The 20,403-nt window shown below is 45.8% G+C and overlaps 1 protein-coding gene across 1 annotated transcript in view; it reads right to left on the reverse strand.

Moving 5' to 3' along the window:
* The window catches only part of LOC112117075 (zona pellucida-binding protein 1), an 81,433-nt gene that overhangs the window by 42,540 nt on the left and 18,490 nt on the right, over positions 1-20,403 (reverse strand). The window contains exons 5-6 of the mRNA XM_024214923.1: positions 9,822-9,971; positions 7,181-7,399 (exon numbers count right to left, since the gene is read on the reverse strand). Coding sequence (XP_024070691.1) covers positions 7,181-7,399; positions 9,822-9,971 — 369 coding nt within the window. The remainder of the gene's footprint in view (positions 1-7,180; positions 7,400-9,821; positions 9,972-20,403) is intronic.

The following is a 20,403-nucleotide window of genomic DNA, read 5'->3' on the forward strand; positions in this document are numbered from 1 at the left end:
AGCTATCCCACAGTGCACCACTCTGTTGACGCTCTGGACAGCAGTCCGAGCTCGGATGCTCTGACCAGCCACACCCCCGGGAAAATTTGAATTCATTTTCCTGTCTGGGCAGTTTGAATCTCAGTTCCTGTTTGGACATCGAGGGGAGCTCAGCAGCAGTGGCAACTATGCAGAGCTCTCCAGCAGAGATGGCCGTGCAATCTAATAGAAAGAGGGCCCCAGCATGGACTGATCGGGAAGTCTTGGATCTCATCGCAGTGTGGGGCGATGAGTCCGTGCTTTCAGAGCTGCGCTCCAAAAGAAGGAATGCTAAGATCTACGAGAAGATCTCCAAAGCCATGGCAGAGAGAGGCTACAGCCGGGATGCAACGCAGTGCCGCGTGAAAATCAAGGAGCTGAGACAAGGCTACCAAAAAACCAAAGAGGCTAACGGACGCTCCGGATCCCAGCCCCACACATCCCGTTTCTACGAGGCACTGCATTCCATCCTGGGAGCGGCCGCCACCACTACCCCACCCCTGACCGTGGACTCCGAGGATGGGATATTGTCCGCGGCCGGTTCCTCGTCGGACATGTTAGCGGACGGGGAAGATGAAGAAGGAGATGAGGAGGACGAGGCAGTCGACAGCGCTGGCACCGCTGATTTCCCCGACAGCCAGGAGCTCTTCATCACCCTTACCGAGATCCCGTACCAACCGTCCCCATCCCTTACCCCGGACACAGAATCAGGGGAAGGATCAAGCAGTAAGTGCTGTAAACATGTAAACATTTATTTAAAACAGAACGGTAATATTTATACTATTAACAATGTATGTTTATAAAAGTGCTGTAAACTAGTAAAAAAGAATCAGGTGCAAAACAGGAATATTTACAAAGGTAACAAATGGGTTTTCATGATTTCTCTGTCTTAGGCTCTTCTCAATTTAGTCCCAAGTATTTTAAAAAATTTTCACAATGTCCGTTACTACATGATTCCCAGGCCCAAGACGCTCCACTCCATAGTCCCAGTGCACCTAGGCGAAAATCCGGTCAATGTGGCCGGGGATTGACGAGAAATCCTCGTAGGAGAACTCCTCGTAGGTCTCGTGGAGGTAGATCTCAAGCCTGTTTATGAGGTTCCGGGGTAGGGCGATCTTACTGGGCCCTCCGTGGTAGCAGACATGTCCCCTCCACGCCACAATCAGGTACTCGGGGATCATGGCCCGACATAGCATGGCGGCATACGGCCCCGGTTTCTGCATGCTTTCCCGCAGCATGCGTTCTCTCTGGGTGTCCGGGATCCTCAGGAGGGTGATGTCGCTCATGACGCCCTGCTTTGAATTAGGGAGGGGAATGTTAGTATTGGGACTGCTTTACAGCCACGCGGTGGAGGGAGAGGGGCAGCATACAGGGATCTTTCCCTGGGACAGCCGCGAGGGGGTGGAACAGGGGCAGAGTTGATGCTGTCCTGATTGCTGGCAGCAGAGACTGGCATTGCTTTCAATGTGAAAGGAGGCCAGTGCTACTGCTGGAGTTTTAAGCAGCCACAAGTCTCCGGCTTACCATTATTGCCCGCTCCAGAAGTTCAGGTCTCCAGCCACAGTTCTCTGAACACTCCAAGACCTCCGCAAGTCCACAGGCACTGAAGGCGACGGCCGAAAATTCGACCTTGTCCTGAGTGCGCATGTGAGAGGTGCAGTGCATGGTCTTGTTCACAGAGAAAGACTAGGTTCTTTGTATACAATTTCATTTATCTGTCTCAGGAATTCACTCCCTTTTTACAATTCACACAGACACATCTGCGACTGTCTCCCAACCCAGCCTGTCAGCACACTCCCAGAGGCTAGCGCAGATTAGGCGGAGGAAGAAGAAGACGCGTGAAGACATGTTCTCAGAACTAATGGGATGCTCCCGAGCCCAGGCAGCCCAGCAGACACAGTGGAGGGAGAACTTGTCACAAATGCACCGAGCAGTCATGGAACGGGAGGAGAGGTGGCGTCAGGAGGACCAACAGGCTACTGAAAAGCTGCTTGGACTAATGAGGGAGCAAACGGACACGCTCCGGCGCCTTGTGGATGTTCTGCAAGACCGGAGGCAGGAGGACAGAGCCCCGCTGCAGTCTATCTGTAACCGCCCTCACCCGCCACCAAGTCCCACACCACCCTCACCCAAAGTCCAAAGAAGGAGGGGCAGCAAGGGCCGTTAAAACTTTCAGTCAACCCCTGCAGACTGCTCTAGCACTAGAAGGCTGACATTCCCCAAAATTTCATAAGTCCTTTCCTACCCACCTCACACAAGCCCCCGTCCAAGTTTCACCCCCCACGTTTCATGTCTGGTTCGCAATAAGATGTTTGTTTCTGTCCATTACTGTTTCAGTCAGGTTCTTTTGAGGGAGAGTCTGTCTGGAGGGGGGGAAGGGGCTTGGTAATTGGACAGGACAGTGACCTTTAGCAGGGTACAGAGGCGGTGTCAGGTCCAGCATCAGGACACATACACAGTGCAGTCACTGGTTACCCTGGTCAGTCTGGGAGGTGTTTTTCATGTTCTGGGGGGGGGGGGTTGCTCTGTGACTTTGTGGCGGGGGAGGGCAGTTACAGATCTTATGCAGCGGTCCTTATCCTGGATCACAGATCGACGCAGCAGGGGATCTGTAACCCTACCCCCCCTGCCAGAAAGTCACATAGCCGACACATACACACAGTCCCCCCAAGGAGTGCTGGCAGGCTCCATTGAAATAACCAGTCCACCAGTGCGGAGCCTGTCATTCCGGGAGTTTAGAAGCATCATTTGCATCAGAACACTGAACCCGCCCCCTGCCACAGTCTGCGTCCCCGGTTTAAAATATTCCCGCGAAAACAGCAATACAGACAACGGTGTTCATTAACAAAATCGAAATGATTTTATTTTTTGGGAAGGGGAAGGGGGTGAAGGGGGTATGTAACTGGAGAGGATAGTCAAAATGAACTGGGTAAAGAAACGGGGGCAGGTTCAGCTTTTCTGTCCACAAACTGAAAAGTCACTGGTTGCCCTGCTCACTCAGGAACCTAGCTTTCAAAGCCTCCCGGATGCACAGGGCATCCCGCTGGGATCTTCTAATGGCCCGGCTGTCTGGCTGGACGTAATCAGCAGCCAGGCTATTTGCCTCTAGCTCCCACCCCGCCATAAAGGTCTCCCCCTTGCTCTCACACAGATTGTGGAGCACACAGCAAGCTGCAATAACGATGGGGATATTGGTTTCACTGAGATCACAGCGAGTGAGTAAGCTTCTCCATCTCCCTTTGAGACGGCCAAAAGCACACTCCACTACCATTCTGCACTTGCTCAGCCGGTAGTTGAACAGTTCTTTTTCTGTGTCCAGGGCGCCAGTATAGGGCTTCATGAGCCAGGGCATTAGCGGGTAGGCTGGGTCCCCGAGGATGACTGTAGGCATCTCCACATCCCCAAGAGTTATTTTGTGGTCTGGGAAGTAAATACCTTCCTGCAGCCGTCTAAACAGACCAGAGTTCCTGAACACGCGAGCGTCATGAACCTTGCCCGGCCATCCGACGTAGATGTTTGTAAACCGTCCCCGATGGTCCACCAGTGCTTGCAGCACCATTGAAAAGTAGCCCTTTCTATTGATGTACTGGCTGGCCTGGTGGTCCGGTCCCAGGATAGGGATGTGAGTCCCATCGATAGCCCCACCGCAGTTTGGGAATCCCATCGCGGCAAAGCCATCTATGATGACCTGTGCGTTTCCCAGGGTCACTACCTTTGGGAGCAGTACCTTCACGATTGCCTTGGCTACTTGCATGACAACAACCCCCACGGTAGATTTGCCCACACCAAAGTGGTTCGCGACTGACCGGTAGCTGTCCGGCGTTGCAAGCTTCCAGAGGGCTATGGCCACTCGCTTCTCAACTGTGAGGGCTGCTCTCATCCTGGTATTCTGGCGCTTCAGGGCAGGGGACAGCAACTCACAAAGTTCGAGGAAAGTCCCCTTCCGCATGCGAAAGTTTCGCAGCCACTGGGATTCATCCCAGACCTGAAGCACTATACGGTCCCACCAGTCCGTGCTTGTTTCCCGGGCCCAGAATCGCCGTTCCACGATATCCACATGACCCATTGCCACCGTGATGTCCTGGGCGCTGGGGCTCGTGGTTTCTGACAGCTCTGTGCTACTCTCCGACTTCAGGCCATCACGGCGGTGTCGTAGCCTCCTCGCCTGATTACTCTTCATCTGCCTCAGGGAAAGGTGTATGATAAGCTGCGAGGTGTTGAGAACGGCCACAAGTGCAGCGATGGTCGCAGCGTGATCCATGATCGCAGTGCTGTGGCGTCCGCGCTGTCACTGACCAGAAAAGTGCGCAAACTGATTTCCCGCCGGCGCTTTCATGGAGGGAGGGAGGGCGTTAGTGACGGACGGATGACGACAAATTTTTTTTACCCAGAAGGCATTGGCGGCTCGACCCAGAATTCCGATGGGCAGCGGGGACTGCGGGAACTGTGGGATAGCTGCCCACAGTGCACCGCTTCCAATATCGACGCTCGCCCCGTTAGTGTGGACTCACAAAGTCGAATTACTGTCCTTAGTGTGGACACACACGTTCGACTTTGCAATATCGATTCCACATATTCGATTTAAGTAAAATCGAATTACCCTCGTAGTGTAGACATACCCTTGGTAAACATTCTTAAGGAAAAAGGTGTAAAGAAAAATACCCTATATTGAGAGGGGTCTTCACCCAAGCCAAGCCTCATATAGTTTTTGATCAATAGGACAGATGAAAATACGAAAGTAGGCATCCTTTACATGAAAGCCTAAACCTACTGAGTGAACGCTTTTCTTAGATCCAATATGCGTCTTATTTTCTCTTTCCCCCTCCTTCCTCCCTCCCCCCCGGGAATAATAAAGAATGTGGATCTAGTCCAAAGTCTCAAACGGGACTTGGACTCAGTGCTGCAATGCCTAACTTTTAGGTCCCTGCTGCCTAAGGAATTCCACAGGCCAAGGTTAGCTACCCAGGTTCCTTATACAATATAAGGGGCGTCAGGGGCCTAAGAATGGGATTAACAAAAGCCAGCATACTGAGTAGGGAGCTGCCTAAGATAGCCAATAGCAAATTTTGGGAAGGGTGGCAGAGCCTAAGCACCACCCGGCAAAATGAGTTAGTCACCTAACTGATGGCATGTCCCTCTGCTTGAGATTCCCTCTACTTGAACATTCTCCTAGTGTAGGTGCTTAAGCCAAGGCAGTCCTTTCATGCAAAAAGTGGTGGTGGGACCTGTTGCCCCCCATCCCCACAATCCTGTGGTTAGTGCATTCACACACGTTCAAAACCTCATTCAGCCTGCTGTTGAACAGGGACTTGAACATGGGTCTCCCATACCCCAGGAGAGTACCGTAATCGGTCAGTCATTCTCTGTCTCCCTGACCCAGTGAATATTTATGTATTTTACAAAAAGTGGAAGAGAGACTGAGCTTCACCTCAAAATACCACATAGCTCAAGGTTTAGAGAAAGGAAGATCTGGGTTTAAGTTTCTGCTCCACATCAGGAAGTATAGGGATTTGTATCCAGGCCTCTTACATCTTATGTGAGTTCTCTAACCACTTGACTACAGGGTATAAGGGGCACTACTACCATCTCCTCCTCCATGGACACATACTGGACCATGATCTGCAGATGAGATAGGTGGGGAATGCCTAATTTGCAGATCCCACTGGGACATAAGAGATTTTACACATGTCCACCAGCAGAATGCTAGGCGCACAGAGACTTTAGGAGCCTACAGGGTTAGGCAGCAGCTGCATGGGGGTTTTCAGAATCTAATTTTTGGCACCTTTGGGGATCTAGCCCTCTGAGTCTTATTTTCTTGTGAGGCAGATTTGTAAGGATTAGGAAAGCCACCTGGAGTGATACTGGACAAAATTTCTTTTGTTAGTTAAAGGATTCAATTGTCCATTGAATTTTAAGGAGAAATTACATGGACAGCTGTCAAATTAGAAGATATGCAAGACAACTGAGGCAGCCAGCCAGCACAGCAACCACTGGAAGCGCCTTCATCAGCTGTAACAAGAAAGGAACTGACCATCGGCGGCATCTTGTATCTCCATAGCTGTTCTGCAGGGGCTGTTTGTAATGCCCCCGCAGGAGCTGTAACTTTATGCTATATAAGTTCCCTCTTGGCCATGTGCTTGGAGCCTGGACCAAAGAAGGGGAATCAATTAGGATAGGTATCATTTTCTCATCTTTTGGTGATAGTTTCAGGTAGCCTAGCAAATTCTTGACAATTTTTCCTGATAAAAATATACATCCTGAAGGTGATGTAATATACTCTTATTTCCACAGCTCTCTACTCAATGCCAAATCATGGAAAATCGAGTAAAGCTTGAGCAAAATGATTTTGCTCCAACACAAGTATGCTGAAGCACATTGGAGGCAGAGGGATGGATTCTTTAACCTCAATTTGTGCTTTAGGGCCCTTCAATCTACTATCCCCCACACCCAGTTAATTTGGGGATAAAAATAGTAGCAGACTGTTAAGCAAATTATTAAGGCTTTGTCACAAACCTTGCCACCAGGAGCAGAACAGGAACTGTACTGTGACTCTCAGTCACATAGTGGTCCCTCCTTGCTTCAGGGAAAACAATCCACACACCAGCCACAGGCCTGGCACAGGCTACTTCCCCGGAGGGCTGAGTGGTGGTGGTGTGTGTCTGGGGGGGCGGGGGGAAGGAAACAGTGGAATGCTTTTGCTAACTCCTCAGCCATGGCCTCCCTTCCTCCACACACATGCATAGGAGGGGGAATGACAGCCCCACAGTAGCTGCTCTCCCACTGCACTGCTCCTCACAATATATGAAGGGGGCATATTATATCCCTTTACTTTCCTGTGTGGGCATGCCTCAGGGGTCAAAATCGCACTCTATGATAAGACCAACTAAATAACTGTGTCTGTGGGTAGATGCATAAAAGCTCCTAACTTGGTTTGTAGGCTATTGTGAAGGATATTTTTTGGAGTCAGACATCTGAATTTTCATAATTTTTACATGGATTTACCACATAAATTATTTTTGTGTATTTTGTTATAATCTAGATAACTCTTTATGAATTAAAGACGTAAAATGCTTTCAATAGGAATAGTGAAGATATTCCATGAAATAAACTTTGCTTCACCATGAAAAAACTAAGCAGTCTTTAAAAGATCAATAATTTTTACCTGTAAAAGTAAAGAAGATTTCATTTTGTAGACCTGCTTTCTGCATTTTTACATGATGGCACTCTGCCTTGAGTAAAGTAACCTCACAAGAAAGTTCAGTGACAAGTTTGCTTAGTATTTGAAGCAACTTCTTCTCAAAAGAAATATTGTAGATACTGTTGCAAGGGGCTGCATGATACCGGGCTGTAAACTCATAGTAAAAGTTAGGATCAGAATAAGCTGCAGGTGAAAGAAAATACAAAATACTGAGAGATGCACATTTAAACATGAAGGTTAAGTTAAAAAGAGACAGTATTTTTGTGTAGTTCATAAACAAATTTGATTTACATCCCCAATTGAAATTTTAATGAAGGATTCATGTGTCAGAGAACAATGGAAAATACTTTATAATTCAGCATTCCTGTTTGTTTCCATAGATAAATATCACCTTTCATTTTGCAAAACATATCCTAATAAGGACAAAGCCCCTATATATTTTTGTTTCACTTTCAAGAAATGAAGAGACTATAGTATAAGTGCTTAAGAATATAAAGGAACTTAAAGACAATAGCAGTTTCAGAAGACACATTTCAACATGAGGTGCAATTTATCATCACAGGCATTGCATTTAATAATATATAATTATAATACAGTATTTTGCACCTTCTAGTGAGAACCAAAAAAGCTATTTTAAAGGGCTTCAAGATTGACTCCTGTCCCCCAGAATGAGTCCCAAGAGACCTCTAGCAACTGAGCTCAGCAGCATGTCCCTTCTAGATTAGTCTCTCTACTGGTCCTGCTGAATAGCTGATACGGCAGAGGGGGGTGAGGAGAGTCTCTTCTGCTGCAATCTGTACTGAATTGAAGTTAGCTCCCCTAGCTCCCCACAATCACAGTCTTGCACATGGTGAAGGGGGTCATGACAACAGTAGGGTCACAGATTAAATGGATGGATCACAAGGAGACAGAGGAATAATGGAAGCAGGGCCGGCTCCAGGCACAAGCGTAGCAAGCAGGTGCCTGGGGTGGCCAATGAAGGGGGGGCGGCACGTCCAGCCGTTCGGCGGCAATTCGGCAGCGGGGCCGTCACTCCCTCTGAGAGCGAAGGACCTGCCGCCGAATTGCCGCCGATCACGATCGTGGCTTTTGTTTTTTGGGGGGTTTTTTTGGTGCTTGGGGCGGCAAAAATGCTAGAGCCGGCTCTGAATGGAAGCTAAAGAAAAAGAAGCAGGGAGGCATCAGAGCAATAGAGAATGAAGGAACAGAGAAGGGAGAATGGAAAAATCAGGGATACAAGGAGTACATGACAAAGAGAAAGAGAATGTGGAGACAGTAGAGAAATCAGGTAGCTGGGTTAAAAAACAATGCTATACAGACTACATGATGGTGTACTGGTACCCATTTAAAGATAACTCACTAGACCGTTCACTGCTGGTTTATAATGCAGTATCCCATATTCATTCTGAATTTTTTTAAGCCATATCATCATGTATTTTAATACATTTATATATAAATTATTCCTGTAAATTGGGAGACCACATCTGCTTCTGTGCCCAGGTCCCGCATATTCTGGAAGCCCTGTACATTTCTATAAAAATAATTTTTCTTTCAGATATTTAGATTGGAATCTTGTTGTGGGGAACAAGCAAGTTGTAACAAGACTGGAAGATAACACTAGGAAACAGATGCTGGGAACAATAAATACTTCAGCATTTTGATCATGAAAAAATAAAATTCAAAAGAAGTTCCCCCTTTTCAGCTATGTTCAGCAAGTTGAAAAACTACTAAAGCAATCAGACTTCTTTTTTAAGGTTGGAGATAGTGGGCCAAATTCAGGTGAATTTAAAAGCAGGAATTAATTTGGCCTATTCTGTTCTACTCAATGTTTCAAAGCTAACACTGGCTTCAACCTAGGTCCAATTGAAGTCAATAGGAGTTTTGCTATTGGCTTCAGTTAGAATAGAATCACACCTTAAGGAAAGAAAAGGGGATTTGGTAATGAAGAAATATAATTTTATCTGTAATACTTGTATTTCAGCAGAATCAGGGGGCATTCTGCTACATTATGCAACAAAATTTACTCTGAATAGTGAAGCAGAATTAACACGTTCTTTAAAAAATGCTAACACTTTATATTTCATTACACAATATTCACTTAGAAGAGCAGGACTTACTTGACAACACTGTAAAAACAAAACTGAATAAGAGCTTTACATTGGTGTAAAGTGTGTCCTAGTGACTCTCCTGGAATCCCAGGAATAGGAGGTAAAAAAAAAAAGACATTAAAATAAATCTCCAATGGAATAAGTCAGCATGAAATGAAGTTACTTTGGCATAGTTTTTAAGAATTTTCACCCACCAAGTTTTTCAATTTTCTATTTTCCAATTATGTTTCATGTCTCCTTTTAAAAGCAGAGAGCTATGCTTAACAATTTCTCAATCAAAAGACCAGAAAATTTCCTTTAAGGCACTGAAAATGACATTCCATGAATTCTCTGGTAAGTGACAATTAACAGCAAATTATTGAGAGAGGTACAGAATTCTGCAACTCTACTCAAATTAAATTAAGCTGGTTTATCAGAATTTCAAAACATCAACATACATTTTAAAAGTGAAAGAAAAAACGTTTTTGTACTGTAAATTAACTATTTTGATCTCTTACCATAAATAACATATTTGAGCAAATAGTTTTTTTCAGCCTGCTCTGCAGTTGGTCTAAAAACGAGGGAACAAGTGTAAATTCCACTCATGTCGTATTTGAAGTGTCTGAATATTAGGGTTCCTGTTGGTGTTATTTTCACACTGCTATTTTCTAGTAAATAAATAAATAAAACAGTACAGTGAGTTTAGCTTTACTTTTCATTATAACGTGGGAAAATATAAAAGGAGGAATCTGAATGGCTATGGTTCCAACCATGCACAGAACGGTACTTATAGCCTTAATACAAGAAGGAAGCTCACCAGTAACTGTAGTTCTTTGACTGTATTACCACTGCATATTCACCATTATAGACAGGTGCCCCAGTACTGCAGAGCTTTTGGAATTTTGCACAAAGTAGTGCTCATTGGGCTGCACAAGTACCCTCACACAAAAATGTTCAGTTATAAACACGTTATGATCCCAACCATCTCAGTTCCTTTTAGTAAACTATAACGTCTCACAGTAGAGAACTCCCAGAAGAGGGGAATGTGGGCAGATAGTCTGAATAGTTACAGGCAATACAGTAAGAAATATATATATTTATTCTACAGTTACTGGTAAGTAATCTTTCTGACAATTACCCCCGCATATTACTAGTTGTGGAAGTTTAACAATTATCAGAACTCCAAAGTAGGTAGGCTAAAAAATTATAATTAAACAAAGGACCACAAGACAAAGTTTCCCAAAATAAGTATCACGTAGAGATGCTAAATTGAAAGAGCAGTGCTGTGCTGTGTAAATGTGTATACAAGACTTAAGGCAGCAGTTGTACAGATTTCTAGGATGGAAACAAGGCTTGAGGCAGTAGAGTGAGCTCTTAAGATATTGGGATACTGACAGCCAGACTAAATAACAACAGGTATCAAGGCAGACTCTGATTTACTTTGATAAAAGCTGCATGAGAATAAATAAATAAACAAACTAGTACAGTGTCTGCATTTCTGTCTGCATTACCAAGGGCACAAAATGTTTAGTGGACTTCCCAAATATCTTAGTCGGGTCAAGATGAAACATCTATGCTATGGAGACTAGATTTTTCTAGTGTGAGTGAGGTTTTGGGGAAAATATTGAGAAATGAACGGCCTGAATCAGGTGAATTTCATGCATCACTATTAGGGCCGGTGCAAGGATATTTTGCGCCCTAGGTGAAACTTCCACCTTGCGCTCCCCGTTCCCCTCCCCTCCCCCCTTAAAATAAATCACATACATTATACACAATACACTGTCACAGAGTAACACGTTATAATTTAGAATTTATTTTTCTGCGCTTTAAATTTAGCAAATTTAGAAACAAGTTCCTCCAAGTCAATACTGTGAGCAATGTCATGTTCCATTGACAAGGTAGATAACCCAACAAGTCTTTGTTGCAACATTGATGTTTGCATGTATGTTTTTATCAACTTGAGCTTCGAGAAGCTTCGCTCACCACTGGCCACAGAAACTGGGAGAGTCAAGAGGATGCGAAGAGCAATAACTGTGTTAGGGACACTATCTGTCAGCTTATTTTCCAATATGAAGTTCAATACATCTTGCGGTGATGCACTCTTTGGACTCGTCTTGCAATAGCTTGCAATTCACTGCACAAGTCAAAGGCATCAATATATTTGGATTCACCATGTTGCAAAGCTTGCTCCAGATTCAAGCAATGTTCCATAATTTGCTTTGGTGTTGTATTTTGCAAACTGTAAACATCATATATGAAGCCAAATACTGAACTAATTTGCTGTATCAATGTGAATCTTTCTTCAACCGAATGTATTGCTGTGTCGATGACTGCAAAGTAAAAGTTCACTCTGCTTCATATGTGAACTGCTTCCTCTTTTTTCTAATACAGATTGGATCTGGTTCAAAAAGTGCCGGTACATCCAACTCCTCGGCAAGTTCACCTGCATCAACCAATGTTTTCTCAAAGCCTGCGTCACTTCTGCGGCCCACAAGAAACGTCTTGGTTTCTCCAAGTTCATTAATGGCGTCACATATGTCTAATTCTTTCACCTGAAGTTGTTTGCTAGTCATGTTGATCTCAAACAATATGTCATACCACAAAACAAGAGAAACAAGAAACTTGAAACTAGAAATGGCTTTTGTAAGATCCTTTGCATCAACTTGTGACGTATTGCCAGATGATCCTGTTAGAGTAGTGTCATCATAGATGTCACCAAACTGATAGTGAAGAGGTTTCAAGGCATCGATTCGACTTTCCCATCTTGTTTCACTCAATGGTTTAACTGTGAGATTAGATACGTGGCATGTTAGAACTTCCCAGCAACGTGTAGAAGCTGAGAAATACACATACACACATTGAACTAAATCAAGAAGGCGGTTGCCTCCAAGCAACACTTTGCAGCATCATTAACAACCAAATTCAATGAATGTGCACTGCAAGGAACAAAAAAGGCTCGTGGATTAATATCCAAAATTCTTCGCTGGACACCATTTTCTTTCCCTTTCATATTGCTCCCATTGTCATAGCCTTGACCACACAAGTTTTCTATAGGCAGTGACATCTCTTCTAACTGGTGAGAATAGTTTCTGTCATACCAGCTCCAGTTGTCTCCGTAAGAGACACAAATCCCAAGAAGTGTTCCTTTATGCATACTGATTCAGTCTCATTCTCTGTCTCTGAAGTAGGCCTATCCACAAACCGAATGATTATGGTCATTTGTTCAACATGGCCTGCATCTGGTGTACAATCTAGAATGATCGAAAAGTATTTTGCAGCACGAGCAGCTGCTAGGATTTTTTGTTTGATGGCATTGGATAGAAGTTGAATAAGCTCATTCTGTACGTCTTTCCCTAGGTAATGTAAATGCATCTCCTTGTCCTTAATCCTGTGAAGATGCTCATCCATAAGCGGGTCAAAGAAAGCTAGATAGTCAACAAATTTGAGGAAATTCCCGTTACCAGTGTGCAGTTTTTCGTGTGTTCCCCAAAAGGCCAGGTTTTGCATACCAAGAACTCTGACCAAAGCAAGTCATTAGTATTTGATGCCAATACTTTTCTTCTTGCTTAATGAAGAGCAAATGTTCATCATCATTTGTTCTCTTGTATTTCAATCGCAGTTCAAGTTCCTTACATGTTTGAACATTCATCAAATGTTGACTGCTTTTCTCGTGCCCTGAAAGAATTGCAGACATGTTTTTCCAAACCTTTGAGCCTTTTTCAGAAAAAGATGATGTGCCAATGGTACTACTGCCAAACAACTTGCAGCAGAAGCAAAAGACAGAATCATTTGATGCGGAATACTACAGCCACTGATGGTGCATTTCTTTTCCATTAACAAGCCTACATTTGTAATGAATTGTCAAGAATTTTCTTTGCTTACTATCTTTGGGAAAAATCGAACTGCTGAACTTGTTCCGCCCCATGTTCCACCAGAATTTGTCGGACTTGATCATCAAATTTGGCCCAAGTAGCAGGATCACTAAAGCTCAAATTCAAACGAATGACATTTTCACTTTCACGGTCTTCCAAGTTTTGATCCTCGCGTGTCTCATTTGATTCGTCTTTAATATTCAGATTATGTTCTTCAAACTCTTCTTCAACTTGTGAAACTGTCATCCCTACCTCCATCTCTGCTTGATCCTTTGGCATTGAACTACCTTTATCTCTGGCCAGTGGATGGAGATATTTCAGAAACGAACCTTCTTGCTTTCTTTCTTTTTTTTGCTTATCAGCCGTCCGCTTTCGAAATTGTGCCCCAGACAATTTTTTTCTATCTGCCATGAGGCTGCATCAACTGAAAATGAAAAAAATGAAATTTTATTCCTATCCATTTTTTTTCTTGTTCACTATTAAAAGTAAAGGATAGAGCAGTGGTTCTCAAAGCCGGTCTGCCGCTTGTTCAGGGAAAGCCCCTGGCAGGCCGGGCCGATTTATTTACCTGCCCCATCCACAGGTTCAGCCTATCGCGGCTCCCACTCGCTGCTCCAGGCCAATGGGGGCTGCAGGAAGTGGCAGTCAACACATCCCTCGGCCCGCGCCGCTTCCCGCAGCCCCCATTGGCCTGGAGTAGCGAACCGTGGCCAGTTGGAGCCGCGATCAGCCGAACCTGCGGACGTGGCAGGTAAACAAACCGCCCGGCCCGCCAGGGGCTTTCCCTGAACAAGCGGCGGACCGACTTTGAGAACCACTGGGTTAGAGAATACATGTCACTTACTATGAGTCACTATTTGAATTTCATCAACTGTTTGACGTAAACATTGATTAAGAGATCAAGATGACTTTTCCTTAAAATTAAGCAATGTTGATTGTAATCGGAAATACACCCTTTTTAGTCACGTATACTTCCTTCCTTATTTCATATCAAAATCTGACTGAGAGTGCTGCAGAACCCATTGCATGCACCTCCAAATGATTAAAAACATCAAATGATACAAACTCAATTTGAATGAAAAGTTCCATTTTCTAACTAAATAGGTCACACTCTCTCAAATGGTTGCCAAGTGCTCTCTGTGGTGGTATGCTCATCTGCTCTAAATGTCTACTAACTTCCCTGTGAGAATCATCTTTGACTTTGATCCAATGAAAGCAGGATGGAAAAGCCCCCCCGAAGACCTAAGACATGATGGCTGGATGACATAAACAGACACCTGTCCCTCACAGGCACTACCTCATAACATGCCAGTTTTGCTCAGGACAGAACATCATAGTGGAATATTATGCATTCAGTGATCTCTACACTGGCCAAGCAACAGTATGACAACTAACCTAACCTAATCAGCCCATCCAACTTTTTTGATTGCTTCTTGGGCACTGGCGAGGGGTAGTGGTGCCAGACTGAGCCCAGTGCCAGGGGTGCACTACAAGTCTACAAACCAAGGCGAGGTGCTGGGCCTAGAGTCCTGCCGAGACTGCAGTCCTGCGCCAGGCGAAGCGCAGCCTCCATGAGGAAAGAACTCAAAAGAATATCACGCTCCTTCTGCGTGATTCCCCCAAGCACTTCAGGCAGCTGCTATGGGGGTCACTTACAGGCTTAGGCCTGTTGGAGGCATAACAGAGCAGCAGGGCTTAAAACCCAGATACCGGGCATGACAGAGGCTGGGGCAGGGAGAGGGGGGCACCAGGGCAGCTCAGCTCTGTGGGCTGCCATCCTCTCCAGCTGCCCACGCACAAGGGGAGCAGGAGCACGGACCAGCAGGCACCCGAGGTAGAGCTGTGGGGAAGCGCTTACCTTGCCCAATGCACGGGCATCGGGGTCCTCTTTCTTCCTCCACCGGACCGCCGTCCGAGGTTCTTTTGTTCTCCGGGGGGTGGGGGTGTGAACGCGCTCTCCATGCCCCCCGCTGGGGCTGAGCGTGGCGGCTGAGCCAGGAGGCAGCCGCCCGTTTCCTTGCGAAGCCCTACTGTTGCCGGGCTCATGGGCGCTAAGCGGAGCTCTGCCCAGCCGCCGGCGCCCCCGCCGGCAATGACAGTAATTGCATGGAGCGGCGGCTGCGCTGGGAGCGGGAGTCTGAGCCACACGTGTCAGCGCGCCGCCGGCAGCCCAGCCCAGGAACGCTGTAAAAAAAAATTGGGGACACCGCTTTTTGGTGCCCCCAAATTTTGGCACCCTAGGCAACCGCCTAGTTTGCCTAATGGTTGCACCGGCCTTGATCACTATCCATATACATTTGGCATGAGGACATTGGACAACTTTATCCTTGTGGAATACAGTGAACAGAAGATCAGCTATTAAAGCCTGCAGTTCATTCAATCTTAACAGGTGTGACTGATTTAAAAAACTGCTGTCTTTAATGACAAGTGAAATAAAGAATATTATAAAAAATTAAAGAGTGAGTGTTAGGATATAGATATTCAGGCCTGTCTGTAAAGGCCTATATTTTAAGAATGTACATGTATTCTTATCACTTAGCTAGTTATAGAGGTATAAAAGAAAGAATCAAAATCATTGTCTATCTGTGTCTCTCACTGTGACAGTCTGAGGCCCCGTTTAGTCAAATTGAAATAAGGCAATCTGGGGCTGTTAGGAAGGTGATCCGATCTCTCACCTCCAGATAAAGGGAAGAGCCTAGAAGTAGTAAAAGGAAACTTAGTGTGATAGCATCCTGTCTGGCAAGAACTCACTTATCAATAGCTGTGAAATCCTCATTTCTGTATTGTTCTATCACTGTAGTCTCCACTTCCCTATTGTTTGTCTGTATAATCTCTGTCTGGTTCTGTAATTGTTTCTGTCTGCTGTATAATTAATTTTGTTGGGTGTAAACCAATTAAGGTGGTGGAATATAATTGGTTAAATAACCATGTTACAGTATGTTAGGATTGGCTAGTTAAATTTTAGTAAAATGATTGGTTAAGGTATAGCTAAGGAGAACTCAAGTTTTACTATATAGTCTGCAGTCAATCAGGAAGTAAGGGAGGGGGAATGGGAACATGTTTTGTTAAGGGGGGGAATGGGAACAGGAACAGGGACATAGGCAAGGCTCTGTGGTGTCAGAGCTGGGAAGGGGGAGGAAGGAAACTGGAATCATGCTTGCTGGAAGTTCACCCCAATAAACATCGAATTGTTTGCGCCTTTGGACTTTGGGTATTGTTGCTCTCTATTCATGCGAGAAGGACCAGGGAAGTGAAAAGGTGAAAGAATAAGCCCCCTAACAGTGAGCACTTTAACTTCAAGATGCCAGGTTGAGATTCCACATCAACACAGGTTCACAAATTTATGAGAATACCTTCACCTATCCTTTAAGGAATCTTATGGTGGTGGGTCACTGAGGACAGGAGGTATCAACTGGAAGGTTATATGCTGAGACAGCAGACAGGGTACCTTGGTAGAAAACAAGCAGAGGTTTAAGGACTATGGGCCACATGCTCAGCCCTCTGCCCAGCTGCTCTGTGTTGTCCAGAGAGTGCAAGACAGCCAGACCAGTGCCTGAATCAAGGTGCCTTGATATACGGGAATTTGTATGCAGGCACAGCTGGCTCTGTTACTAATTCATAAAGATAACATCTCCGAATGATTGGGGTTTGCTGCATGGGAAGATCTTGAAGAGTCTTCAAAATTGGCATCAATGGGCAAACCTATTTTGGCTCCTTTGAATGTCAAAATCCTACACCACTGAAAGAGGATCGAAGTGGGTGGCGCTATTAGCTAGAAATGCAAATCAAATCCTTAAAAAAAATTTTTTTTCCAAAAGCTCTTTTGTTCAGCTGCACTAAATTCTACAGGACAGATGGGCAAGATCCTTTTTGCTGTGTGATGAAGGCTCTTTTACTGGTTCCAAATAACTACATTTTAATTTCAATAAGGCTACCCTTGTGTAAAAGGATAAAACAGGCAGATCAAAACTATGGTAGGTATGTAGAAAACTTCAGTTACATCCCTTTCCAAGCTAAACAATATCAGTCTTTTCAATTGCTCACAATAGTTAAACCCAACCATATTACTAATATTTTTGACACTTTTCAGTCTGCACTGAAATTTTTTTTACATAAGGCACCCAAAACTGAACATAGTATTCCAGATTACGATCTAGCAGATTGTAATCTATATCATATCATATTCATTTGGGGCCAGATTCAGTTTGTCCTTTATGTCTGTGCACAAGGGTTGAGGGGGGCAGGGGATCTTCTACCACTTTACATGTGCCATGAAGGATCAGCTGCAGTTGCAGCATTTGTGCTTCCGAGTGCTTAAGGACTGTTTCTTCTCTACACCCCAGGGAGGAGCAAGGAAAGCCATGCACTGCCACACCCACACTCATCCCTGGTGCAGGACCAAATCAGAGGGAAGAGCAAGCCAAATCCCACAAACAGTAAGGACAGCTCCACGTCAATGTTCCCTCTAATTTTTTACATCCATTGCGGAATTAATTTTATGTGCTCCAATATGGAGGTGATGTGTGGCAGGGGTGGGGCTGAGGGGTTTGGCATGTGGGAGGGGGCTCCGGCGGAGTTGGAGCGGAGGGTTGGAGTGCGGGGGAAAGGCTCTGGCAGGGGGTGTGGGCTCTGGAGTGGGGCTAGGGATGACGGGTTTGGGGTGCAGGCTGTCCCAGGCCTGCGGCAGGGAGAGAGGATGACCCCCAGCCCCCTCTCGCTGCAGCAGCACAGGGGCCAGGGGCCAAGTGCCTAATGCCCAGCTGGGGCAGCTCCGGGGCCGGGGGAGAGGCGCCTCTCCCTGCCTGCATGGCCCTTGATAGCCTGCTGTGCAGCCACACAACTTAGAGGAAAACTTAGCTCCAACTCAATGCTATGAGACTCATCAGTCACTCCAAAAGTACTCCTGAGGGCATTCTGCCCCCTCCACATTTAAAATCCTTCAAGTTTTATTTGTTAATAAATAAATGCAGAGGCTCCAGCATGGCAGTGGGGCGGACAGGCCACTGGCTGCACGAAAGTGGGAGATCACCCTGCAGCCTCCCCACCATTCACCCTGGGCACACCGATTCAGTGGTGAGGCTGCACCCGACCCTGACACAGCACAAGGCCTGGGCCTGTCCCAAAACACCCTGGGGGCCCTGGCCCTCTGCGCCAGGCACACCAGGTGTGGGGCAGGCAGGATCTAAGTGTGGAGGGGCTTAGTGTGGGGGGATCCAGGTGTGGGGTGAGAAGTTTCTGTGTGCAACAATCCAGATGCAGGCAGCTCAGTAGGAGGTTTAGGGGTGGGGGGGGGTCTGCATACACAAAGGCTTGTTGGGGGGGTTCTAAGTGCAGGGGCAATGAGACTCTGCAGAGGCTTCCAGGCAAAAGTGTTGGGGCTCTGCGGAGGGGTCTGGGTGCTGGGGTAGTGGGGCTTGGTGGGGTGGGAGTTTAGGTGCAGTTAATTGGGGTCAGGGACGTGGGGGTCTGGATGTGGGGGCTCACCATGGTGGGGGTTTGAGTGCAGGGAGATCAGTGGGGGGTGGTCTGGATGCAGGAGGCTCCAGACGTAAGGGTTGAGGTTCAATGGGGTGGGGTTCGGGTATGGAGGGCTAGGGGGATTCTGGATGTACAGGGTGAGGCTTGGCAGGGGTGTCTGGATAGAGGAGCTCTGGATGCACGGGAGTTGGGCGGATAGGGGAGCAGCTACCCATGCAGTGACCCCTCACCTCACAGCTGAGGAGTAATAGGGGCAGGGAACGGGAGGATGCTGAGCTTTCTGTAGCTGAGGGAGGTTTCTGGGGGTGGGTCTGAGACAGCCCCAGCTACTCCTTGCAGGGGAAGAGGAAGTCCCATCCTCTCCTGCCTCCAGCCCAGCTGGGACTAGCAGCTGATCCCAGCTCAGGGTAGGAGCAATTGGTTAGGTGTCCCCAGCCCTGCAGTGATTTACCTCTCCACTGACTGCTTCAGGTGCCTGAAATGATGTAGCTACACAGTTAGGGAGTGGTGCGTGATCATTTTTCTGCAAGGAAGCAAAGACATCTGCAGGGGACATGAATTCTGTGCACATGCAGTGACGCAGAATTCCCCCAGGAGTACAAAAGGGAAGAGACACAGCTATATCTCCATGGTCAAGGAGCAGAGTTTACACTTAAAGCGCTCAGGATATGTAGTAGTGGGCACATTTCCCTACCTATTTGGGAACTCCAAGAGGTAGTGCACCTCCTTCAACAATACTTCCCGGAGCCTAACTATAGAGCTCCCACTATGTGCAAGTTCCCTAAAAGCATAATTGAAACCTATTAACTAAAAAGAATTACAATGAGTGCAAATCAGCACAAGTCCTGTAGACTTCTCATATCTCCCCTTGTCATTTTATTTAACCTTTCCTTACAACTCAGTTGCACCAGATATTAGTAATTCCAATTTCTCTTTTCTGAACTCCTTCTATCCTGTGAAATAGTCAGGGCAGATAAATGTCAATGATTTTTTTAAAAATTAAAAAGTATCAGATTTTTTAAATCTACATTAAACATATTTTCTTGTTTAAAACTAAATCTAAAATTGAAATTATTGCTTACATCTGAATATGTTGTCAATCTATTAAAGTCATCTGCATTACATAAATATTCAAGCAGCACATTTGTCCCAAAGTTTTAAATAAACTTAAACCATTGAATTGGGGGAAGTCACTGGCCTGGCACCTAAAACCAAAATTTTATTGAAGTGCTAAACCAGCTTTTGACAGCAGTAACCTCTTCTGCAGGTGCAGATAATTTTTTTCCATGGCAGCTTATTCAAATGGGCACAATATTGGCACTCTTTAGGTAGGCAGAATTTCCTCATTAACCCAAATTCTAACAAGAAGTTGATTAAGTTTGAAGACCTCCACAAGGATGCCATCTGGGCCTGGTGCCTTGTTTCTAATATGAGTGATGGCACGCCAAACTTCCTCAGAAGATGGTGGGTCAATAAGAGGGTCTATTACTGGATGCTAAGAAATGGACTTGGTGGCAGCTGAGACTTCAGATTCGCAGTTCAACAGAATCTCAAAATGCTTCTTCCAAGATTGCTTGGGAACTACACGGTCCTTAAGAAGGGTGCAACTGTCCTGGGATCGCAGAGGGGTTGTGCCGTTTGAACTTGGCCTGTAGATGGGTTTTGTTGCTTGAAAAAAAGATTCTCATGTCATGTTGATTAGAGAAACTCTGGTTCTCCATGGCCTTTGCTTGCAACCACTGATTCTTGA

Source organism: Terrapene carolina, unplaced genomic scaffold, assembly GCF_002925995.2.
Source record: "Terrapene carolina triunguis isolate 2854851 unplaced genomic scaffold, T_m_triunguis-2.0 Scaffold179, whole genome shotgun sequence".
Taxonomy (NCBI): Eukaryota; Metazoa; Chordata; order Testudines; family Emydidae; genus Terrapene; species Terrapene triunguis.